This window comes from Homalodisca vitripennis, chromosome 2 (assembly GCF_021130785.1).
Source record: "Homalodisca vitripennis isolate AUS2020 chromosome 2, UT_GWSS_2.1, whole genome shotgun sequence".
NCBI classification, from domain to species: Eukaryota; Metazoa; Arthropoda; class Insecta; order Hemiptera; family Cicadellidae; genus Homalodisca; species Homalodisca vitripennis.
Window position 1 is genome coordinate 144,959,480 of NC_060208.1, and position 27,733 is coordinate 144,987,212.

At 31.8% G+C, this 27,733-nt stretch overlaps 3 protein-coding genes across 3 annotated transcripts; all 3 read left to right on the forward strand.

Annotated features, from left to right (window-relative positions):
• Positions 1 to 286: 286 nt before the first annotated feature.
• Positions 287 to 6,160, forward strand: LOC124354842. Its single transcript, XM_046805597.1, has 2 exons — positions 287 to 440; positions 5,335 to 6,160. Exons 1-2 carry the CDS (start codon positions 429 to 431, stop codon positions 5,776 to 5,778), a joined length of 456 nt encoding a protein of 151 aa, XP_046661553.1. The 5' UTR covers positions 287 to 428; the 3' UTR covers positions 5,779 to 6,160.
• A 1,179-nt stretch (positions 6,161 to 7,339) lies between these two features.
• Positions 7,340 to 19,172, forward strand: LOC124355838 (putative uncharacterized protein DDB_G0287183). Its single transcript, XM_046806992.1, has 3 exons — positions 7,340 to 7,465; positions 11,654 to 11,770; positions 19,008 to 19,172. The coding sequence occupies exons 1-3, from the start codon at positions 7,340 to 7,342 to the stop codon at positions 19,170 to 19,172; spliced, it is 408 nt and encodes a 135-aa protein (XP_046662948.1).
• Positions 19,173 to 25,053: 5,881 nt separating this feature from the next.
• On the forward strand, positions 25,054 to 26,952 carry LOC124356351 (zinc transporter 7-B-like). The gene is made up of 2 exons (XM_046807535.1): positions 25,054 to 25,121; positions 26,478 to 26,952. The coding sequence occupies exons 1-2, from the start codon at positions 25,083 to 25,085 to the stop codon at positions 26,838 to 26,840; spliced, it is 402 nt and encodes a 133-aa protein (XP_046663491.1). The 5' UTR covers positions 25,054 to 25,082; the 3' UTR covers positions 26,841 to 26,952.
• The last annotated feature ends 781 nt before the right edge of the window (positions 26,953 to 27,733 follow it).

Consider the following 27,733-nt stretch of genomic DNA (forward strand, 5'->3'; position numbering starts at 1 on the left):
AAAAATTTGGTTTGCAAAGTTAACAGCGTTGATATCTTCCTATTAAAAACAAGCAAAGCGAAACGCGACTGACGAAATGGCTTGTAAACAATGTCGAAAGGCCGTGGAAGATAAGAGAAGATTACGAAACGATAGTACTATCAGCCACACCTCCCCGGGTGTACGTCAAATCTAGTACCACGGCCAGGGCCCCCATGAATGAAAGGGGAGGGGTGGGGAACCCCGAACTGGGGCCGAAGAGAGATCGAGATGGGGTTCCCGATCTGGGGTCGTCAGGTCAGTCTCGCCGAGTATAAACTAGTCACAGAGGCCGGTCACGTCAGTTCAACTCCCACCTTGGTTCGTGTCGCTCCCTGTGTGCCTCCTGCTGTGTCGGACTCTATACTCTTGTGTTGTTTGTACACGAACTCTAATCCACAACTTTCATCATGAACTGTCTGGTATGTTTATAACTTTATATCTACCTATTATTGACAACATCTTTAGTACACTGATATCAATGCCATGTTTTTCATTATTCGTTGCTTGAATCTGTTTTCCAAATACTGTTAAGATTGTGTGAAATGATTTTATGAAACACAATATTTGTATTTTCTCAATAATATAAAAGCCGAATGAGCTGAGTATGGCATCTTAATATGTAAAATAACAAGAATTTACAACTTTACAATTTTTTCGAATACATTTATTTTTAAATAAGAGTGTTTCTAACGTTAAATAGAGACTAATGATCTTGAACCTTAGCTTAATGCAGTGACAAATATTCTACTCAATTTATTGGCTGACTTGTTTTCTTTATATTAATTTTTAGAAAGTGTTTATCAGTAAAACATTTGAAGGTTTAATAATGGCGTAGGTACTACATATTTCTAAAAAATATTGGGAGTAGTCTATGCTAACTTTTAGCTAACTTGACAAGGAATCTGCACAACCAACATTATAAATGATATATTAATTAAGTTACCTTAATGCACCTTATTAACAAATTTGACATTTATTGATAAGTTAAAATGAGAGCTACTTTAAAAAATCACCATTCTTGCATACAAAAGAAAATGATAATAATTAATAAGATTATAATAATTCTTCATACTTTATACAAATCATCGGACATGCCCAAAAACATTCCTAGACGAGCGAGTCCGGCGCCGGAGTATATCTTGTCCCGGCATGACAGACCGCGGAGCATGAGTATCACGTTGGTGATTTGGTTTAGCTTAGACTCAAATCACTCGTGACGCTTGCCGTCAATCTCGAGTTCGCTTGTATTATGTATTAATGTCCTTCCATAATACATACACATACAATATCCCTCTGCAACTGCCCTAAGGCTTCTAACTTTTAAGGGTTATAACTGCCCTTAGAAACAGTCCGGATACAACATCTTGATGTGAAGTAAAATATCAGTTTATCGCTACCTGTTTCAATTTGGTCTTTCTGGTGTTGATTGTCAGTCAAAGTAAGGATTAGTGATTAAAATTGGGAGTTTTAATGAGCAGTATCTAAAAAATAATTATCAAACCAAATTATGATATGTTAACATAAAGGTTCTATCGAGCTAAAGAAGTTATGTTTATTTTCAGGCGATATATACTTTTTTGAGTAAATATAAATTAATTATTTTACGTTGGACTGATTTGAGGTTGTTTTGAAAAAAAATTGTGAACTAAGTATGTTATTTACCGATATAAAAAAATAGCATATCACAACAATGCTATAATATTTAGGTAGAATGAAAACATAACTAAAAATATAGGAAGAGGTATTTGAATAATAATAGATCTTATGCTCTCCCCATGATAATGTGAATTATGAGGGAAGTTCACATATTAAAAAAAATCTTAAATATTTGACATCTTTCATAAATTGATGTATGTACGAGATTTGACCTTGAGCTTGGTTGCGATACTACATTAATGCTTATTCATTTTCTAGTGAATCATATTAATTATCTATTTCGAGCTCTATCAGATGGAAATAAATGAAAATATTAAACGCTTAATGAAAAAACATTCTTATGACATGCACTCATGTATCACAGTATCTTACACACAATCGTATGTTTTCACCTATAAATCTATATTTAACTCGAATGCTAGCAATACTGAACAGACAATTCCAAAAATATTTAATATTTATGTTAAAAGCGCAGTTGGTTATACTTAATTCATAACCGTGATAAATAGTCGGTAGTATTGAATCACTAGTGGCTATGTAAAATTTCGTTTTCTAGCCTGACTTTGTGATCTTACTTCCCATTCTTCCTCAAACCTTCTTAATCGAATTTAAATGATTTTTTTCTACATTATTAAAACATTAGTTTGTAGTTTTATAGGTAAAATAAATAGGTAAACTCGATTATAAACTATGTCGTGATTGCACGGACTTATAATGTGGCATTCATTGTTCAGATCGATAAGGTAAGACAAAAACACTATGACTTTGAACAAAACCATTTTATATGTGATTATAAAAACGAGGTAGGAGTACGCCATACCATGTTTTAACAGGTATTGCTGAGGTTGAATGCAAAATGTTTAATCTTTAAGCTCATTTCATTATTGAGATGTCCTGCAGACAGATAGACAGATACTCATACAAGCAAGAAGTTGACTTATATATATTATATTTATATATATATATATATATATATATATATATATATAAAATAAGTCACCAAATCTCTATAAAATGATGTATGTGTTGGCAGAGTTAGGCTACATGTATTAATGTCGCATGATTAAATCTCTTATGAGTTTATTTAGTTTGTTTATCAACTTGTGTTTTCTATTTTCTCCGTTGCTATCTCGGTCATCCGTAAGTCCTATGTAAAAATGTTCAATAATGCTCAGCCAACACCTATCAAGTGACATGCACCATCATAGAACTCAGTGTACCTTATATAGAAATGAAGGATTATTCACAATTTAGATCTATAGGTTAGTTCGGTTTTGAGATATTGTGCCGACAGACAGGTAAAAATTATAGTTTTTTCAAGTGCCACGATTGGTAGGATTTGCTAAAGCTCAGAAAATAACGGCCTATGCTGTGTTTTCAATGTGAATAAAATAACCAACAGTTTAAAGAAGATTGTAAATACTGACCACTCATTCTGATTAGCACAAACATAAAAGGCATTTTATTAATTATTTAATTATTGTAAGAAGAAGTGAACTATTAAAAGTAATAATATAAATAACAGTTTGCCAAGCTGCTCTAGAAAACTGTAGGGAATATTTCCTAATGTTGTATGCAAAAAGATGTCCGAAAAAATGCTCTTTCGTCATATTAAAAACATGTCGGGAATTTTACGTAGGTTCACAGAAATTAAATACCAAACCTGTCATCAGTGCTGGGCTCTGAATAATTAATACTAAATTTTCACCAACGAAATACAGAAGGATTGCGACTCGTTTTCCAAACCTGTTCTCTTGAAGCGCCAGTTGCCATATTAAAGCAAAGTGTTACTCTCCGAGCGCCGAACTTTTCTAAATTCTTCAGTAGAAAACAACATCTAACTGGGATTCTGTGAGCTGCCGTACATGTTTATATAAGCTAATATGCCGTAAAAAATTTTAACTTTGATGCTTTGTTCGATGATGTGTTTGAAGATGGCTTTAAACACGTGATGACAAATAGAGAAATACTCAACAGTATAGGTCTGTACATATTTTTTAATTTTCCTTATTAAATATTTCTTTGTAGCATTACACTGAATATAAAAATTTCTTTAAACTTTTTACATTAAATTACATATTAAAGATCCGTACGTAAGTAAATTTGATTTAAACAGAACAAACCAAACTTCTGGAAAATTTCTAATATTATTTACAAAATATTTGCCTCGTAATATTTTCGCCCTTATCAGAAAATTTAATTCATAATACAATACAGTAATATATTATAAAACAGAGTGACGGTTTTGATTGTAAGACTTCAAAAGTAATATAATGCTGCAATTATAAATTTGAAGAATATGTAAAACACTTTCAATATGCGTAAATGTTTCAAGAAATACTATTGCTTGATTAGTAATAGCCTGATTTTATGATCTATCGAATTCAAAACTGAAATGGATTATTTAGCACTAGCCAAGCACTTTCTCCAGTCTTACTTTGACAGATTACATGATTAGCATGGATGGCTTTAAATGTTAATTCCCAGAACCTATATTATTTTTGCTTCTACGTTGAACTATTAAAAATTGTTAAGCCATTTGCGCTTATGATACAAAAAAAAAATGTATATGACTTTCCATTCGGCAAAAGAAAAATATATTGTACAGATAATTTATAAAATAATTATTACTTATTCAAGAATCTTGATTAATAAAGTTTTACGTGCTATACAATGGTTTCAAAACTTTCGCATGGGCTCTTTCAAAAATCTAAAGTTTATATCCTGGAAATATCAGTTGGGAATACTTAAAAAACCTATCTTCTATCGTCACAATGTAATATTTTAATAAGAAATGTGACATGGAAGAATCGTTTCAATTGCAATTATAATAGAAGACAAATCAGATGTGTTTAGCTCAAATTACTGACCACGTTCTTCATGTTACAAAGTGGAAATTTAAGAAAACACATTAGTATCAAAACAAAAATGTTTACAAGCAGAAAACAGATGAATACAATTCTTTGCTGGCGCATGATATATTGCGTGTCTTACTGGTATATAATAGAAAGAGAAGTTTACACTCTAAGACGCCCGTTTTCTTATCAGTAGCATTTGAAGTGCAAATACGTTTGCGAAAAATGTCGCTCTAAAGACAGTCAACTCGATATGACTAAAGAATGTCACGCATAAAATGATAACAAGCAACTTAATGGAAATCGGTATTCACTATCTTTACAGAGAGTTTCTCTCAAATAATCTAATCTACTCTTTGACTAGTTCGAATTATCTTTGTGGAAAGCTTTAAACAGTAAGATAAAGTCAACCTCATCCGTGATAAGATTTATGAGTGGGGAGTACATTTCTTAGTCCTTTATTGTGATAACGTCCGTTCTTAATGATGATGACTAGGAACAGATAACAGGATTACGTACGTTTCCAGTCGTTAAGTTCTAGAAAAAGTTTCACACGTGGTCATTTGTTCAGTCTTTTAATGACACTTACAAATGGCTAATATCCGTAATCATAGCATCCTTGAATCTCGTGTTCCTTATGGATTATGGTAAAAGATAAAGACAAGGAAATTCGCCTTAGTTGATTTGGCTTCATTATTAACATGGTTAATAGCGTTTGGAGAATTTTACAGAAATACGTATTATATTTTGTAATATAAGACCCCTCATATAACGTTCTATTATTATTATTTTTCTCTTTCAGATTTCACTTGCCGTGGTTATCCTGTCAATCACCTTCGCCATTGTCGGTGGACGAAGCGCCTCGCTACCTGAGACAAAGGGTCTCAGCTCCCAGAACGTCATCGTATTGGAATCCTCTGGTACGGGAGATGGTCCAGGAGCTGGAAAAGCTCTCTTGGGGGGTGACAAAGTCCTTATCGAGGGAAAGAACTTCACCAACTTGAAGGAGATGATCAACATTCTGGACGAGGAGAAGAAGGGGAAGGACATCGCCACCGATTCTACCCCGGAACCCTTCACACTCGTCGTTCCGATCGCCAGGAACTTCTCTAGTCTCAAGGAGCTCTTTGAGATACTACGTGAGGACGGCAGCCAACCCCCCAAGACTGCCAGTCCCACCAACCTTACATTCGTAGAAGGCACGGAAGACAAGGACTCCGAATACATGATATTCTTTACCTCCTGAGCTGTAATGTTCTGCAACCATGATAATCTGAATATTTCAGATCGGAACAAAATATCTCCAGGGAAAACCATTATGTGTTCCGTTTGTTGTGGTGACTTTTAAATCTGTACAGGAATTGACGTCAATTTTAGAACGCAGCCTAAAGGGAACGTGTTAAAGGACTGAGTAATATGTAGACCCGCTGTGGTTGACGTTAAATTCGTCAATATTTCTGTGATTAATTAATTTATAAGTTTTATTATAAATTAATGTTCTTGCCCCGCTTTATTTATTTTCTTTGTATAATAGTGTATATAATTGTGTGCCATACGAGAAAATATTATTTAATACAACGATGTAAATAATAGGTGTAAATAATAAAAATATTTACAATTTTACTCTATAAGTGACTTCCTTTATTATCCTATGTTAAATTTTTAATAGTTCCTGTAGATTGAGTAGGAAACTAAAACAACTCCTTATTCAAAGACTAATGTTTTTCAATACATAGTTTTTGTTCTGTAGTTTTTTCAGCATTGCCGATTTTATTCTACAAAATTGTTCGTATTTATGCATGAAATGTATTAAGAAGAAACCTATAAAATATTGTTTATTCAGAAATTACTTTGGGGTATCTAACAGCTTAAATAATCGTTTCATGTGTTTATTTTTGTAAAGTAGATGTAAACAGTTTTAAGTATTTTTACATTGACATAAAGTTGTAATATCTTTACATTACAGCTTGTAGTATGGAAGGTAGTAATTTTGCCGTAATCATTAATCGTTAATAGTCATCACCAAATTTTCAATTTCAAATACAGTTTAAGATTTGCTTGGAGTATTTTTAAATACTGTATTCCATATACTGTAATCTTTAGAACTTTTGCAAAAAAGAGAGTAATTCAAATGACTTTCATTCAACTTTTCTGTTTTCTTTTTAAAATAAAATTCTGAAATAAGAATTTCTTTCTATCCTAATTGCTTTCGGAAGAGAATTTTGTCATTTAATGGCTTAGTACCAATGTTACATACTACATTATTAAAACTAATGTTCACAGAATGCACATGACAGGTGTTTGCACACTCCTTAGGCTACAGTAATATTAATACTTCAATACTTCGATTTATAAATGGAAACTCGATTTTCATAACACTTGGATGAAAATATCCGTTTAAATAATCTAAATAAAAAGTTGTTAGTATTGACGCTTTTATAGAAATAATGTAACAAAATAATATAAATAATTGAGTTGTAAAATATTAACATATGAAGTGTTGTTGTGTAATATTAATTAATTGTCAAAACATATCCCTCGTTTTAATATATTTTGTCAATTAATACAAACAAAACTGATTAAATAATTAATGACCAACAAATATAACAATAATACATAAACACTAACACACGACAGTTTATTTAAATCTGATCAATAATGAAAGTGCTGAGACTTGTCAGAATAGTTCAGTTTTGAAAGTGCCACATAACCTGTATTTATGTAACCACAACAGTAGCGTTGTACTAGTACACTCCTCCATATCCGTGCAAGTCGGCCTTGGCGGGGAATTCCCGCATTGTTTCGTTATGAACGGGTATGTTGTTAATGTGACAAGTGAGGCCTTGAACAGTCAATCAATACTCATCCAGTTCCTAATGGAAGTGGACATTTCCTGCCCTATCGACACGTTTCACTTGGACAACTGTGCCTACGTGCGTCGCTTTTAAACACACATTAGAAAGTGTTTCTTTGGAACTTACAAACTAAAAAGTACACATACATCTTAAGATACCTTACAATCAACTCGTTTAATGATTACAAATACCTACCGGTATAATGAACTGGTAACCACAATTAATTGTAGGTGGTTAAAACTAAAACCATCACACAATTTTATTTCGAGTTTTAAAATATATTGGCATTAGTACAACAACTAAATATGTTCAATAAATTCTACCTGAAGACCTAATTAAACCTATATTTCATAAAATTAATTAGTTTGTTGTATACATTTTTCGTAAATTTTTTTGTAAAATATTACTTGCGTCATAGACGTATCTCTCATACCTAAATCAATCGGTAAGTGTTTTCTTCATTACTATACAAGTTCAAGAGAGGTATCTTTTATCGCCAAAGAAACACCAAGTCTACTATATTAAAACCCTTGTCAGAAAACTCCCGATTGCAATCAGCATGCACTCCTTTATCTTTTCTCCTTATCTCCTTATCTTAGTTAAGGCTAAGTAAAAAATAAAGCAAGGAACACTGTAAATAAATAATATTTAACTTCTCAACTGAATACGATTATAGAAATAATGGAGGTCGCAATAAAAATCCTCTAATGGATTATTTTTTACATCGAAATTTATTGATGTTTTTAGATATTGTAGGCCTAATAATAATAATAATAATAATAATAGTAAAACTGTTTCAACAATGATTACAAAACAGTTCATGTTAAATAAATATTTAAATGAGTATGATGTATGTATTGCAAATAACATCAAGTTATTTTGAATACATTTAAAAATATTTTTAGTAAGATAATTGACTGATGAAGGGATAGTGAAATCGATATCAGTAGCACAGATTTTTGCTTTTGTATATGTTAAAAAACTGAAGCACGACTCCTAAATACCTGATATATATTATTTTCTGAAACAAATAGGGATAGACAATATTCATAATCTGGTTATTTTCTATTACAGTAAGTGCAAAAATAGATCTTCATAAATATTTGAACGCGGATTTTTGTAGTTGGAAGATTAGGTGCACGACCTTTTACGGTGCATGAATAGAAGTTAGAATAGAAGTACACTACATGCTTAGTGTTAATTTATGGGTATGTGTATGTAAATTAGATGCCTAACTGATGCTGTAACACACATCGATCATAGTAGCTGGCCTTATTAATGAAATTGACATTTTTGTTATCTGTACCTTTAACAGACGTTATTGGATGTTGTTATTTCGAGATATTACATCCAGATATAAAGGAGGACTGGCTTGAGGTTTCATCGGAAAAGAAGTGGCTCAAGGACACAAATATATAGGAGATCTAGAGATTATAGAATCAACATTTTCGGCTTGTTTCGACAGAAAGTTCAACATTGTGTTGGTTTTCTGCTTAGTATAAAAACATATATTAAGCAACTAAGTAGCATATAAGAGGATTTCTTTACTTACTTGTTATGATTTATTTTACTTTTTTATAGAAACAGCCCTTCTGGGATGTAACAGTTGTGACGGTAACAAACAATACCAAAACACTATTACGCTATTAATTGAAGGCTGTGAATTTAGGAATAGAGCAAGCAATTAACATGACGCCTGAAACTCCTGAATCTCCACACGATTATAAGCGCAGATCGCCATGGCCATATCTTGATGAGTTCAGCAGACACGCATGCGATAAATTAATAAATCGATTTGTGTGCAGGAATTTATATTTTTTTTTTAATACATAAAGTAACATCAGAATATGTTTTTAATTAGTCACAATTACTTTATTGTACGAAATTAAGTATGTTCTGTAAATTTTAAAATTATTTTGCTTTCATAACATTTGAAACTTAGTTTACAAAATAAAATCATATTGTTAAGTAAATTAATCTTATATTGTCTATTGAATATTTTATCAAGATTTGGAGACTCAAAATTAGATCATAAACAGTAAAAGTTTTCTGAGAGAGACATCAATTGCATCTTCATCTGAGATAAACAAGCCACGCCGAGAGCATTTATTGTACCGCTGTAATCCATATTACCATATTCCTGTAAAATTTTTTCAAAGCTTATGGGGATATCTAAAATTCCTGATTATAAGCTAGATTAAAAAAGTCCATACTTTTTTAATATTTAAAAAATGAAGCGAAATAAAGTTGGACATTTCTGCGTGAATGGGCCATAAGTATATCGAAACAAATTTAAAATAAACTTGGATCCGTAAAGATTATATCTTTAAAACGAGACATCTTCCTTAATTCCACGACAAAAGATAAAGGCATAAAGCTGCACGAGATTTTAAAATTTCCTAATAAGGAAAACTCAATGTAATTTTCCTATAGTCAGCTGGCTCTTAACCTAGGAGTGTAAAATTTAGTCAAGACTCATGCCTACCTAACATGAACTTAAGCTACAAGGCTTTGCATTAAAAATGTTCTGGGATTTTGGAATATTTAAGTTCAAATTACATATTGCAGGTTTACAAATTTTGAGGAATATATTATATCTTTAATATTTCCATCTCTTTAATCTTTATTTCCATTTTTTCATTCACTTACAATAATCCATAAAAACTATTTCTGATCTTAACATAATCAAATGGTAGGATCCCATAAATTATAATTTTGAAAAGCTACATATTAATGTACCATCGTCACATCTAAGATGATGTGTAATACCAGACCTGATTGTACTAAAACACTGAGGAATAAGTTGGACACTGCAGGGAATCGACCAGAACGATTGTGACTCTGCTTAATGATAACTTAAATTTTAGATGGGCCCACTAAATTGCTCAATCAATACTTCTTCGTTTTTTTCCTGTAGAAAACACAAAATACTTAAACCCATACTTTTCATGTAACATAGGCTATTGAATAATTTGTCTATTGTGGTCAGCATACTAACCTTGCTACAAATGCCAAATTTATGTCAAGGTAAAATCAACCTGTGATTACCAATAAACCTCAAAATGTGGCAATGTAGTGCATGTGTAATTTGATAAATTTTAATGTATTAAATTTTTTGTGCATAAAAATGACGTAAAAAATTAAAAATATTTTGTAATATACTAGGATAATAATTCTCTTCTTATTGTCTTGAGGACATATGTTTGAAATGTGCAAATTAATTAGCACATCAGGCCAAATAGAAAGAAAGGACAACCCGCCGCGCCGCGCCAGTGTGGACTAGAACGTGTGTAATGTTGACATGGCAATTGTACGGAACTGTTTGTTGTACCTGGAAAATACCCACCCGGACATGCCATAAGCTCCTATAGAGAAGTTGTGGATTAGTTCTTTCTAGTTTTAATAATGAGGAAAAACAAAATTTTAATAAACTATACTTATTAAAGGTAAACTATACCTTAGTTCTTAGTCATAGTCGATATAAAAAACGGATATTTAAATTAACTCCTAATGAGAGAAACTAACTTTCTCTATTTATAGAGTTAATTACTTAAAATATTACTTTGAGCAAATGGAGGAATATTTTATTTTACATACTGTACTGTTAATACCAAAATCCTTGTTTAGGGGATCAAAGAGCTGATATTGGCATATCATTACTGGATAAATTTTTTTCGTAGCATATGTCCTTGTTGCTTAACCCTGGAATTACCCCAAAGAACATGACGGAAATTAATTTCAAACTCCTGTACTGACTGGCTTGTTCTTGAAGAAACCGTAACAAAACTGTACATGTGATTTTACAGGTTTATCCTTTATTAAAAGAAAGAATAGAATCAAATATACTATGAATTAAAAATCTAAGACAGATCTTCCAAACATGGCAAGGATATTTTATGGTTTATATATTTGTCTAGTATCAATACTGTCAACGTTTGAAGCCAAGACTGCAGGTAGCTTATTTGGAAGCTTCTTTTTTGTGGTAACTCTCAACATTTCCAAATTCCGGTTAGTAAATCCTTTTTCTTAGTTTTCGATGGCTGTTGAATTCTGACTGCTTTCGGCCTCTGGTCATTCACAACCTTCACCACCTCCTGGCTTCCAGAAAATCTTTTACTTCGGCAATTCCCGGCCTCTGGCATGTACCGATCTTTGAAGGTCCAGGTATCTGGTAGCCCCCGGCTTCTAGCACCTAGTGGATTCTGGAAGGTACCAGCCTCTGGGAGATATTGTTTTTTGAATGTCTAGTTATGTGAATACACACAGCCTTCAGGAGATACCAGCATCAATCATCTCCCGGCCTGTAGTAGTTGTGACATGTACCGGTTTCTGATAGCTCAGGGCCTCTCTGAGCTTTCAGCCTCTACGACCTCTTGGGTTATTGTAAGTCCCTGTTTTCGGTTTTTTACAGCCAAAGCCTCTATCAGGATCCGACTTTTAGAGGCTTAGAGGCTAAGGCTCCGCCAGGCAACTTGTCTCAAAAGTACGCTGAAACCCAATCCTTAGTTAACATTTATTACATAAAATGTCCCAATTTAGTTTAATATCCATCCAAAAATTGTGTATATAACTGTAGCGTGCAAGTAAGTTTATCGCCTCAACAACGACCTTGACCTAGCCTTTCACTTACAGAATTGTTGTACCATTTTTCGTAATGACGTTTTCATAATTATGGCCGTAATCGTAATGTTACATAAAATCCTTGTGTTTAACAGTTCCTGGACAGAGCATGTTTTTAAGTTGTTTTAAATTTTGCTATTGGCATAGTTACCCAGTATATTCTATAAAATAAAAGCTAACTCCAAACCACAGAATTACAATATTAAACCAGTTTTATTTACAAAATGTTTATTTTACATTTAACATTACATTCAACAAACAATCATGCCTACAAGAGTCTAATGAACACTGACTGGATCCTAAGAACCCCTGATTAAGATTCACAAGTATCTTTCAAAATATTTTGTTCAGTAAAAATTGTTTACAGCATTGCAATATCCCCACCCACAACTATAAGTCGTATAAAATAATTGTTTTGTTAACTTTTAAATATTAAATATAAAGTCTATATGGACAAGGCTTTTGAAATGGTAGATGGAGTTTGTTATACTATCTTAACATGGTTCTATAAATTTGGATTCTAGCATCTTCCACGTAGTTCATATATAAAGTTTTTATACATTTTTATTGTTAATCCTCTTAGTAGATCAATTATTTGGAATTGTATATTGTTAAGCAGTAAGGCTTGCTCAGCCAAGTAACTAAAGAGTAAGAGGCTACAAATTTAATACAAGAAGTCACGTAGTAAATGTTGTGGAGGGAAAAATTGAACGTTAATATAACACAAAACTACGCTAGCACACAAAATGCTAGTAAGGTTAAATTTTGACGATAAAAGCACAAAAGATAATAAAGTGAATCTATTTTTGTAGGTCCAACTGACGATGAAAATTTGGTTTCAAAAGGTCTCATCCTAAAATTAAATATTATTGGGAAAGTTTCTTCAATAAAGTGAAAGTGTACATTAATTACTACATTTTCAATGTCACTTGTTATTGTTGCTACATGTAATGACATTTGTATATTCTTTACAAGCGGAGAAAATACAACTTTTTTGGGAATACCGTTGGTCGAGTGGTGTCAGACGCCGGACTTTGGACCTGAGTTAGAGATAGCGCAGGTTCAAATCCTGTCTGTTAACGTACCATATTTACCAGTACCATCGACCTTGTACAGTTTTGTCTCTGCCCCTTATTCTATTTGATAAGATACTGACACAGGTCAGTGGTCAATGAAGATTGGGAAAATAAGTCTTAAAAGGAGGGAGGGGACGGCCTCTTTTTCAAAGAAATAAAATACTCATGAAATGAGAGCTCACATTGGGCACTGGTTAAAGAGACCGCTTCCTACAAATTCCATTCATTGGGAATCGTTTCTTCACGGAACCGCTTTTATTATTATTTTAGGAGGGTAGTTAAGAACACTTTTGTGATTACTTTTCTTTTTCATCGACTTTTCTCTTTTATGTATGGATAAATGTGCAACATATGATTATAATTAAAGGTTGTTTATATATTAAATTTCTGTATGATGTCTTTGTTGTACATTTTACTCTACAGCAGAGACATATTAGTTAGTTATTTTGTTAGTATTATTGCGCGTTTGTTGTTTATTTTTAATTACAGTGTATTGGTATTTATTGCCTGTTGTTATTAAAATGTATTGTTTAATATTTAATTGTACGATTAATTTTCTATATTATACTTTATTGATTCTAATTTTTATATAACGAATATTTCTATTTATTGTTACCATAATCAAACTATTGTACCTGCTAGTCTACTTTATTATATTAATAGTAACCTGGACTCAGATATTCCCGAGGGATACATAATTTCACAGCAAGATTATTCTACAATAACAATTGGGTCAACTATCACTACGGTTGTATGTTTTTTCAATAAATCTAAATATGCATACTTATGAAGAAGATTTGTTTTAATACGGGTCTGATTTTTACCGACGACTCCTTCTGCTGTTAAATGCACCAGAAACACCACCATATCTAGGTATTTTTCATCTTTCTTTATAATCAGTGCCTTTCTTGTGACACTATGATACTACTATAGGCATGGAAATCATGACAGTAATTGGAAAGACATTATTAACTGTTATTTACACATGTTACACCCATCTTACTGCAGTATATCAGCTATCAGAGTTAATAACTCTCTGAATTTCAAGTTTCATACGTCTTACAATGCATGTGGCACAGGGTATAGAGTAATAAACAAATAAAAATCAAATCATTTTCAAATGATACAAAGAGTTGTTTATTGAACAATTAATTTAAGTTGTGTTTTAATAATGCTCTACAAAATTGTAAGAGGTACCACAAGAAAGCATGTTACGCTATATTACAGCAAAAGAAAATAAATTAAAAGTAATGATAAAGGGAAATGAGAAACTTTTTATCTCTTAAACGTTGATGGACATGTTGGACGTTGCATCACTGTGACCGTATGGTACAAAAGCGATTCGACCTTGAGATGACCGTTGCGAATGGATGTCACACAGGACGGGATTTAAAGCTCAAACTCCTGGTTATTCTCAGTAGTCGTCAACATGAAGTGGGCTTTGGTAGGTAGTCATTGATAACTATTATATTAAGTTAGAATATATATTTGGGAAGTATATTCACGATTCAATAGACGTTAAGATTCAATAATAAAGTATAGCATGGAATTTGTCTAGGACCTTAGAGCATTGATTTATAACCATTTCTGTATTCTACAGTCAGTACCTTTTTAAACTATGACAAATTCACTTAAGAGAAGAATTTACTAGATGTGAGATACTGTGACGTAAGATCATCCAGTTAATCCAGTTATTCCTATTAGTCTTAAACATTATGAAATTATGACAGTACTGATTTAAAAATCACAATACTAAGCTCGCTTCCAAAGTTTTAAACACAGCGGATGAGTAAATGAATGGTTTACTCTCCAGAGCATCAATGTAAGGTGAGACATCTGAAAATATAGTTCTGACCCCCAGGAATTCCGGATAATGTGTCTGCTAAGAGTTCTGTAATTTTAGATTTCTAGCATGCAAACCTCTTTAGTCTCTTATCTAGAGTTCCTCAGATTAAAGCTCTTAAAATATTCTTAGTTGTTTTTGTTCTGTAAATTTCTTGTTTGGATGTGAATTTACCAGCCACTGCATTATGTGATTTATTTTAGCATACACATACAACACACATTTAACAATCTAACTAATACTCAATATTGATTTGCTCTTTGGGTTCCAGTACCCAATTCTCATCTTGAGAATTTGAATCCCTGTATTTATCACAACTATAATCCCTTAATCTTCAGTATTTTATTTCTGTACTTGTAAATTTCTCGGGTTTATACTTTGTAAATGTAAGTTCATAGTATCTGTATATTATGAACTGCTTGCATTCAGAATTTTGAGACTCAGAGGAACATGTTCAAAGAGCCATAATGTCACTAAATAGTTCCGGGAACGTTGAGCCTCCCACGCTCACTCAGCTCTTGGCCTCAATTGATCACGCACAAGTTCACGAGTCTCGGGGTTTTCCTCCTGCTCTGGATTTCCCGGGTAACTCCCACATGTGCCTCCATTGTGTCCCTCGACACACTCTTAGTAACACCGGATATGATTCTTTAACAGTTTCAACAACGACCATTATATAGTTTCTGGGTTGCATAGTTACGATCCTTTTGGTTTAGAAATACAATTGTCTCACACTAATACCACTCAACAATTTTAAAGCTATTCACTTACGATAGCTTTAAGTTCTTTTCCAGTGAGTACTCAACACATTTAGAATTATGTTTTAAAAAAAATAATGATTTAGCCTACTTTCTGAGTTCTCAATCAGATTATCAATATAATTGGACTTAAGAGGGAACGATAGTTAGCTGAGACTCCACTTTTGTCATGGCACTGCAGTTCATAACTACGTTGTAAATAACAGTTAGTCCAAGAAACTATAAATTGAACATAACATTCGCACTAAGATACAAACATCTAAGTTTATAATAGTGTGACATTTATGAATTGAAGACTGATTCTTAATCTCAACACAGTTATTAACGTTAGTGCCATGTAAGAGCCTCAGATGTGCGGCCAGCAGCTAATTATCATTTCCTTTTAAAGACACTGGGTGGTGTTTGATATGAGAATATCAGGAACTACTGGTAATATAGTATCTTTTCTCCTTACATACTCTTTTCTTCTTGGGCCTTCATGGCCTGCTCAGTACATTCTCACAGTTCCATCACCATCGGTAAAGCTGAAAGAAATAATATAATCCTGGCTACCTTCTACCCATCCTATGTAACTAATAATTACGAAATAACTATAATTTCATTATTCAAAGCTACTAAAAAAATTTTAGATATTGTTCATATTATGCTATTAATTTATACGTTATTTTCCCCCAGTACAATTTTGTAAGATTAGCTTCATTTCTTACTTTGGTACTCCTATCTTGAGTAGCTTTTTTATAGTATACGTTTAGTAGTAACATCAGAATATTTCAGCTTACTCTGAGTTGTTTATTATTCTTTACGTGATTCCATCTGTATTATGTTTACTTTCTACACCGCTTACTTTAAGAAATCTTCTATTTCATATTTTTAAGACGTTCCTCCACATCACATAAACTTTACAATGTAATTTTGACGGTAATGTAAACCCATTACAAAGTAGTTTTTAGATCAAAAATATTTTTAAACCTATTAATTATCATTTTGTATTGTTTTCTAACAATTAATAACGTTTTTGAAATTGTCTTAAAATTACTTTAATTGCTATGGGTCATATAGAACATATTCTAGCATAACTTTCACTGATTTAAAGGTATCTTGGGTTAAAGGTTGGTTTTAAAACTCGTTAACATGCGTGTAATAATCTAGTGTAATACATAAAGCTCTACTCGGCAATAGGGGTTAAACTGGCTTTCTTTTAAATTTTAAATTTAAAATTTTTAAATCATATACACTTAACTCTTAATAATATACTATTAAACAGCCTTATAATTAACATTGTAATTAAATCATCTTACAATTTGTAGAGAAAAGTTAAAATGAGCTTTGGAATTCTTGAGTTACTTATAATATTAATGTTAGTAACTCTAGCTAGCTTATTTTGTCGGAGAAAGTCTGACGCCCTACAACTCTGCAGATTTCGACTCTTCAGATGAGAACACAATCTACTTTCATGCAATATTTTCATCTGAAGTACGTCTAAAAACTAATTAAAAATAATTATAAAAATAAATAGTTTATATAGTTGTTTTAGCTACAATAAGTAATTTACGCTTTCAAAAAGTTTGATGTTGGCTTATTTATGTCGTATGATCTTATTTTCTAAAATATATGATTCTTTCTCAACTAGAAAGGTACTCTATATTTTACCAATCTCACAAAGTTTTACTGTACATACCTACAAATTTCTTATTCTGAATGCAACATCAAGGGTTAAATTTTAATAGATTATGTGTTTCAGAGTTAGCTGCACGCTAAGTTTATTTTTAGTCAAATAATGATTTGTTTCCAACAAAAAAAGACTTAATTTATGTAATTGAAAAGAACAATCTAATTTTCTTAAATATACAATCACCTAGGTCTATACGTTCATATTAAACTATTTACTCTTCATATTATGATCTTTAGTAGTATATTGATTCTGCTAATTTTATCTTTACACAAATTAAAATTTTATAAAAAATTACTTTAAAAATAATTTTTAATGAGGTATTTTTGTAGCAATAGAAACTAAGTAAAATGGTTTAGTTCCTAAGTGAAATGATTATTTTTAATTTATAAAACTTTGATAGCATTTGATGAGTTTTTATCCTAAGCATACAAAATAGTTATGAATAATTAAAATGTTCTCAATTATCTGGCCATTATATAAACTAATTCTATTTAACAACATAGTATAGTACTTTAGTTGTACTATTTCCTCAGTCTGTACTCAATGTTATTAGAAATGTTGAACTGCAATCTCTAGACACTGAATATATATCACATTATTTCTTTTCTTCTTTTACTTTGTTTTTAAATTCTTATTACCATCGGATTTTATTACTATTGTGAAATTAAATTTTTAGATTTGAGTTTTATGTTATATTGTATAAATATTATTGAGAGAATTATTAAGGAAAAATAAGATAACTTTAGTGTAATTTTACGAAGGAGGCACGGGAATAATATTTCACATCTTGCAGTAGAATCACTAGATAATTTTTATTTTATTATTACTCGCGTCTTCACATAGGATTTTGATGACACGTCAGAGGAAAGGAAACATTATTCCCTCTGTAACATGTTCTACAGGGTTAATTATGTTATAGATATTATGGATGAATATTAATTTAAAATGCATATAAAAGCTAATTATAAGTGATAGTGTATTAAGATGATCTTACTCCATCAAATAATGCTAAGTTGAAGCTTTTAATAGATGATTATTTTAAGAAGATTAGTTTTTTTTTTCAAATTATCTGTTAATACAAGGAAAACGTCCGGGTTATTGTTGCTTTTTTTCATACTTATAATCAGTTCCTAATCAAAGCAAGCCTTATTATTTATGATCTGTAAGTAATTAGTACTTTAAAAAAAGTGTATTAGCTTTATTTTTGGGTCTTCATTATATTGAGCAGTCAGTAATGGCCTTTACCATAACCTCCTTAGGGAGATTAAATATAGCATTGCAGAAAGGAAATTTATTATAAAAAGTGATGTAACTTTTAACTAAACGGGATAGTAACATGTGTTAGATCAAAGACATAAAAGTCGGTTGTACTTTATAATAAGGATATAATTTCAAATTTGATATAAAGGAATTTCATAGTTAGTGACAATTGTAATAGTCTTCATTAAAATAGAGCTTCTTAAGTTATTTAACTATTTTGTTTGCACTTAAATAATTGTACACAAATTAGTGAAAACCTTAGTACGAATGTCTGACATAAAGAATTATTACAAGTAAGTATGGTACTCAAATTCGGATGCTTCTTATTCTTAAAAGTGAGTACGCTTGTAAGAACATGTTTTGTTTATATTGACGATTCTCATCTGTCCAGTGTGTGCTGTTGGTGTTGATGACACTGAACATGGTTCTTGGAGACTTGGAGACTGCAGAAATTGCTGCGGGTGGTGGTGGAGGGGGCAAGGGAGGGGGTGGAGGTGGTCATGGAGGAGGTGGTGGCAAGGGAGGCGGTGGAGGTGGAAAAGGATCCAAGGGATAAATGAATTTGGTGTCTCGAAAGCACTGTTTGTAGAAATGTTTGTCATTCTCTGACATATTAGTTGTTATTGATACATATTCAAAATAAGAAGCATGTTGTTTTTCTTCAGAATAATATATATTGTTACTAATGAATAATTGATATTCTTGTAACCCCTTTTCCTATTAGCTAAGAACATAGGATTTCCGTCAGAAGACAGCGAATAATATGTTTATATTCAATGTAGGTCATTATTACAGGAACAAAAATAATCATTACTAAAAGGGAATCAAGAAGTAAATCCAGGATAGTTTACGATATAGTGTAACTGGTGAATATGATATCCAAAATTCCCCTTCTGCATTATGTATTGTTGAAAAATGTTTAAGCTATACAATGAATTATTTATAACTGTTTATTAATGAATATACGCAGAGCCTTGTAAGAGATTCTGAAACCAAATTATATTCATGAATTATTTAAGTATAATACATCTTAACGCAGGTAAGTTCAGAAATGTCCATGGGTGGCAAGTGACTGTACTGGGTAAAATTAATATTAGTATTCATCTCATCCTGACCATTCACTATTTTCATTGTAGGATTCATTACGACTGTTTAGAATGTCTTGCCTCCTGCTGCCATCATTCTTGATAGGCTGAATACTGCTTCAGGAAGGTAATCAATATGGTGCAGCCAGTCGAATGTAAAATATGTATACCTCAAGTATAAAGAGTACATATAATGTAGGAAGTAGCTCCTCAAGATGAACAGTATGTCGTACAACTAGGTGAACTGAAAATATTTCGTACGTCCAGAGTGGCCAGTATTTCCATCCGGACGAGTGAGAGCACATCCGAATGTGCTTACCGCCCAGAGGCCGTTGTGGGACGGGCAGCTGGAATACACAATTTATGATTAAAACGGCTATTACCAATCTTAAACTGCTTCTGGAATAATTAAAGCGTTTTGCCTGACAACTTCCACTTTACTTTACAGCCCCCAATGAATTCAATTACCCGTGACAAATGCGCTTTTTTTGTAGTACGGTGTATTTCCGGAATCTACCTGAAAATTTTCATGTACACACCACTAATGGGTCAGGAATTGGGCATTTACAAAAGATATAGTAAAATTAATAACAGGGTATCCTGTAACACACTCCTCCAGGTTCAAGATCCCTATCATACCCTAAATCATCCTATTTGGTGCAATCGCTCCAGATGATAGTGCATTTCCCACTGTGTACCTGTTTGATATTACTTGTGCTGCTGAACTCCCCCATGACGGCCTTCAGGATTCCTGTGCCTTCTTCTAAATCCACTAGCCATTCTTAATCTGAGGCCAAGGATTCTTCACCGGAACATTACGCTTTCATCCAACTACCAGAAGAATGGCATTCTTTTGTGTCTCATGTGTGGCATTGAAGCGTAGCAGATGCGCACAACAAAGCTTATCGTCACTCCTACTATGTTGGCGGCATTGCCCATATTACTACTAAAAATTAATTCTCCTTGTTATTGTCCTTTGTTCAGTCTTGAAACGCGCATTCTCGCGTACTGTAAATTATAACCAGTTTAGTTTACCGTCACTCTTTCTGTAGTTTATAAATATTCTAGAAATATTTTATTTCATAAAACGATATTCAGAATAGACTTGGCATACTTTAGTCGACGATCATGATAGATCACATTAATCTTGTAAATATTTACGTAATGCGACATAGTGTACGTTTCCTTGTCAGTTGCCATAGTATGTACGAGTAAATCAACGTTGACGATAAACTTTCCACAAGAGGCAAGAAAACTCCTCTAGAATATTCAAACAGTAATGGTTCATGCTTTCGAAGTACACTAAATAATCGCTGATGATTTTTGGCTGGATGACCTTTCAATTGAAGCCTTTGTCTACCCCGTAATATTTAATAAGCACACTTTTGTCAGGCATCCCGATAGTGGGGATTCCTAAATCTGTACGAGGATCTTTGTACTTATATTTTCCTAGTGGCTTTGCTTAGAGTCTGACGGAAAAACATGTTCTCTTTCCAAAAAGGTAACTTTTTAATTAGTTTTTTGCGCTTATTTCCAAATTCCATTCCAAATTGCCTTCGTCAACTTCCTGGAGATATCCGAAGCTTATCAAATACCTCGGGATTTTGAATCTGTTCACCTCTACTTGTAAGGTGCAGGCCGGCGAGCCTGTATTTCCACTTACAGATCTATTTTCATTGTGCTAATTTTCACATTGGTATTTTCTCCAACATTTACTAATTTTTCAAAAAACATGCTTAATTTAGTTCAAAAGACAGTGTTTTATTAGTTCGCAAAACTATTTATTTAGTTTTAGTAACATACGCAGATGGTGATTACCTATAATCACGCTATACTTCTAAATAAACTATCAAAAATATGCTCTTTGTGTATTCAAAATAACTGTAATTAAACATCAATAATTAAAACCAATAACATATATTTTATATAACGACATACAACTATCAAAATGGCGTAGCATATCATAAGGAAAAAAGATCACTGGGCATTTCCTAAGTCACGTTTTTGTTACAATCAGATAAGCTACAACAGTTTGGCTTCAATACTTGTTATATTGAAATTTGTTCAGCTTTATCCAATGGATAAGTCTGAATATCTATCGTTTATTATTTCCTATGCAGTAGACTTGTGCTCTATTCAATGTTATATTTACGGTATATTTTTAACTATGTTTTTTCAATACGGTTTTAGACAAAAATGTTGAAATGTTCATGTTTTAATCTAGGTGAACAAGTAAATTAAACTATATTTTTTAAGACAATTATATTTTCTATTTTATCAAGGATAATCAGTTACTAAAATACATACTAGTTTTGCGTTATAGTTCTTTCTGAATACTATATTAACATTTTAAATAACTTGTTTTACAAAATTAAAAAGAAAAACGTCAAAGCATGCTAAAAATACATTTGTATTTTGGTTTTTTGGGGGTTAACTTATGAATCATATTTTTGGGATCCCAACAAAAATTATAAATTTCAATGTAAGTTTGTTTGTTACGTTTTCAAGCGTAACCTATTCAACTGGTTGTACTGGAATTTTACATGGACATTCTTACAGTCCCTGGTTAACACATAGGCCTATTAATATTTCAAAAACCATTCCGGGCAAGAGCCCACTGGCCTCTAGAGTTTTGAAAAATACCACCTATGTCTACATTACATTACAGCAGACACATATTATTAATTGAAAGAACATTGTTTTATGGCAGCACAATGACAAATATTTTTAATTAATTTAAGCACTATTTTGAACTTGTTTACATTTATAGATTGAAAGCAAAGAGTAAGCTTGACGGTAACAAAATTTATTATTTCAACATTTCTGCATCCAATGTTTTTGAAAAGAGTAAGAAAACATCCAGACGAGTACATTTAAAGCTTGTGTAGGTATGCAGTGTTTGCCAGTACTGTATTGTAGTTATACAAGACAAAGCTATCATGTAAATTTTTCGATCATTTAAATACTGTTATAAATCCCACCTTAGTTGTTTTTTTTGATAGAAGTGGGGTTCTCAGACCAGTATATAACCGGAAAAGCAGGAAAAATCAACAATGAAACAAAAACATACTAAGACTGTAGTAAATTATAATGCCCATAAATATACATTTTTTGACACATTTTATTTATTGTCACAATGCAAACACTGGCGTCAGAAAGGGCTCATACACGTGCAAAGCTTACGAAATTGGTTTTGAAACTACGGGTAACTGCTATTACTACCATAAAAGCATCGTATTCTGAAAACTAATATCAAATTAGGTTCTGAAAAATGTACATATCCCCTGTTGGGAAGCAAAAAATAAATAAAAAATAAATACTTTTTTATTAGATAATTAGATACATAGATTCTAAATACCCAGAAATACATCTTTTCTTATTGCGAAAATATAGTACTAAGTCTACAGGATATTACTGTCAATAGACATTACACTGACAGACATACATCTAAACGATTGTAAGAAGGATCTTAACAAGGATAGTAACAAGGTCTTTTATAAGTAAAATAAAATAGTTTTGATATCCATCTAACTTTCTTAGTGTTGTTCTCAGAATTGCTATTTCGAAATTCGATCGAGCTTATTAGTTTTCTTTCTTGTATTTCTTTTGAGTATAAATCTTATAATGGATTTTAATCTAATTCAAGAAATCAGCATTATTTTAAAGTTTGAGCACTAATTTGATAGTTTAAAAAGGCCATTAATAATAATAATAAACACAGTAATATCATACTTTAAATCGTTTTAATTCAAATCATTTTGATGTTAACATTTCATTGCTAACATAACACCATACCAATCATTAACTTCTCCGAATCTTTATTGGAATGCAGATGTCTGGAATGAAACCTAAACATGTTAATTTCCTACTAATAAAGCTGTTGATACTACTTATATTTATATGTATTGCTTTAGAGATATTTGATAAAATATTATTTGTTATTTGTTAGTTGTTAGCCAGGTCATCTGGAAGTAAACCGTCGTAGCTTCCATCTGTTATTTTTATTTTTCAGGATTGTACTCTATACGTGATAAAGTATTTAAAATAGATAAGAATGAACTTATCTATTGTCGATTAGAAATTTTGCACGAACTTTATTATAAGGTCAACCTCGAGTTGTATGTATTTTCGCATCAGCGAATAATCTTACACTGGTGGTAACGATGATGACAACAGGAGAATCGCAATATATATATATATATATATATATATATATATATATATATATATATATATATATATAATTGTAAACACTGAGTACTAATGCATAGTATTTTATGATACAACGTAGTAACTCGTTTAGCATAACTACTCTAAAGATATCTTGAGAATTATTTAAATTATGGATTTTAAATTTTACATGAAACTTAATTAAAAAATGTCTTAATTTAATGAGCTCCGTGATGTTGCATGTCCAACCATACGATTTGGCTGACCATTATTGAAGCCTTTCACTTAGGGCTCAGGAACAAACACTCTATTGTTTGCAGAGAGGGATTTAAAACGTTCTTCCGTGTATGATTATTTATTTGTTAGCAGGTCATAGAATTGAAAGCCTGTTATCGTCTAATAATTTTGAAAATAGCCTGGCGTACTCCTACTACAAAAGTAGATGGTTTTAAAATTTTCAAAATTTGTATTACATCAAAATTTTCTATACCAAGTTAGTATCATTGCAATAATTGTTATTAACAGTCAAAACTTTCTGGCTTGATAAGTATAGTGACTTGGAATATAAAATCATTAAGGAAAAGATTTAAGTTGTGTATTGTCAAACACATATATAGTTTCAAACAGTAATATTAGTATTACTGAAACATACAGATTTCACTAATAAGTAAAATGTGTAAGATATATTTATTAATTACCATAGATAGCTTGTTTTATCTATTATTTTATATCGAATTATAAAATTAATTATTTCTACGTCAATGATATGGTATTCCAAAATTATACGATTATGTTGTTAGTAGAATTATTTTATCTATAAACAAACTTAAATGGTTATATAAATAACGAATTGTAACCCCAACACTTATTTCAATTCTGAAATATTTGAGTCTTGCCCAATGAACTGGTGTTTCAAGATAAAACCAAATAATTTAGTTAATTTGGGTATTTAAAATTTTAAAGATGTCTTCAGTATTAATTCTACAAAAGATAAACTTGATTACACATGATTGTTTGAGTTTCTCGAACAAAGTACTGCTAACATCGGTTGCACAAATGCCTTCCTTATCAGTTAGCAATAAAATTAATGGAGTCTGTTGGAAGGTACAAACAAATTACGAAATAATTAAAATAAATGAACTTCAATCGGCGTTGTAAAATTTACTACTAATTTGTCAGATAAAGTGCAAATATTTAAGGAGCCAGAAACAATGGAGGTGCATCAGTTCAACATGAGCCGCTTCCCTCTCGTAAGTAAAGATGTAATTTTCAAAACGTTTAATGGAATTGTTGAATATAAGACTATGGGTTTTTTAGATTGCTTACTTTTTTGCTCAGTGTATAAGAAAGGTTCACCGTTTAGAAATTATTTAAGAATATTTAGTTATTACCTTCGGAGCAAACCTTTAATTCAGGAACATATGAACTTTTGGAAATTTAATTTGATTGCTATAACACGGAAAGAATTGTTTGGCACATAATCTTTAGATAATTACGGGAAACGATTTATGATTTACAGATAAAGCTTTAAAGAAATATTTAAGAAATAATGTATACAATTAAGTAATTTATTTCATATTAAATGTTTTTGACTAAGTAATATGTGGGAGTATTTTTTAAATGGCATGGTCACGTCAGTACAGCTTTTACCTCTTGTAAAAACGAGTCAAGAAACAAGGAGCTTGGCTTTCCCTCAATGCGTAACCGCGGTTTAGCCAACCTGTCCTTGAAAATAGGTTCCTGGTCATAACGTATCTATCTACCTCAAGTATTGTTTCAAATAAGAAGTAAATAAAAGCATGAGCTGCACATTTTACTGTAATGAACGAGTTTCTTGTACATAATTTAGTAAATATAGGCATCAATACTACGCAATCATTTAACTGAATAAAGTTATATTTGTGTATTTTTGCGCGGAATATTAAACATATTACATATATTTAAAAAAGAACATGAAAAATATTCTTTTGCATGTGATTTTACTTTGACGGTAATTATTTTAGGTTTTCGAGTAAGGTTTTTCACATTATTTAGATAACTTTAATGATTATACTCAAACTGGGACGGTTTTGATGATTATTTCCTTATTTATGTTCAAATTTCTCTACTTATATAATTATGTTCCTTGTCGGTCGGATTACGTCTACATCTTTTCAACGTGATATTGATAATAACATTTGTACTCCATGTTCTTTTCCAACCTTGGTAATTATATTAATATGTGCATATATTACATACCCGGTGTCAACCTTGAGAGAAATTGTAAATACCATATTTTCGTCCCTGAAACAGAGAACGCTAATCTTCAAATAAATGATTTTAAAGTATATAATGTTAGGAAAATAAACAATCATTATTACTTATCTATACATGTCTATAAAGAGTAGATCATAGAAATCGGATGCTCCAAACTTAGTTCTCGGATGCTTATATTATTATAGTGTATTACTGTAAGCTAGTGTTTAGGAAACTTGTAGTTTAATATAAGATGACGATGTAAACGTAAACATCTTTAGTTATCGTTGTAATACATAACTACACGAGGTTATGTTATGTTTTACTGATAATTAGAAAAATGCTGAAAAATAAGTTAATTTTTTCCGCAGTTTTGCCTCCTTGGTGCCCTCCTGGTAGTCGCCCTCTCTGAGGCCTGCCGTCACGGGAATGGACATTCCGACTCTGATAGCGACGGTGACTCAGGCTCCTCCAGGCGGAAGCGGTATGCTGACGATTCTTCACATTCTGATGACTCTTCTCACTCCGATGACTCTTCTCACTCTGATGAGGATTCACACTCTGAAGACGATTCGCACCATCACGATCACGATCACGATCACGATCATGGTCATGGAAAATATGTCGGAGCAAAGGGATCATACGGTAGCGGGGCTTCTATAAAAACTAAGGAGAAGAAAATTGGAGCTGGAGCAGTCGGCGGCAGTGGCGCTAAGGCCAGTGTAGACCACTAGACCAATCAATATTGGATATAAATACTGTATAATATCGGTAAATAACAATGAGAATTTGTAACATATATGTATGCATACAAAATATTTTAATATAAATATATAGTCAAGCAAATTTATCTGTTTTATTACCAATCATACTGCTTTCAGAACGGGACATGGTCACTTTTGTATTATTGGCTATTAAAGAGATAGTTATAAATCAGAGATGTTCATTCTTAAAATTAGACCTATCATGAGCAAATAAAAAGAATTTGGTACTTAAAAAATCTCTACTGACACTACAGATCTATTCGAGGGAAACTATCCACATTTTTGTTACTGAAATGAAAATAATCCGTCGATTTGGTTAACATATTTGTTATTAATATAGCCGAATAATTATCTCTAAAAAAAGCAATATTGTTTTAAGGTCTTGATATATCGTGCAACAGGAATGTAATTCTAAAAATAATTCATTCACTTCAATTTCACTCTGCCTTAACTGTTTAAAAGTCTGCATTCATCATTTTATTTTTTCATACTTAAAAGTTTGGTTTTTAAATTTTCTTGATTTTTTTTATAAGTTTAAGCTTTTATAAAGTTGGCAGATTTTAAGGATGGTTTTGGAGTTTAGAAATTTGGAGTTGGTTTTTGAGTTTCAACACGTGGAAAACTTACTCTTGCTAGTATTTAACAAGGTAGGAGCTTTGTGTTTTGCGGGCGCCGAGTGTGGCGAGCTCCGTATGCACTGACCGTCGCGGGGACTACCTGGATAGACTAACCGGCAATGTCCAAGCGTTAGGCAATCCCTCTATAGAGAAACGTAAGGTAAGAAAAATATCCTTGAATTGAATAAGACTACGCAATTTAGAAAATCATAACTGTACGTACACATTATAAAGAATGCTACAGAA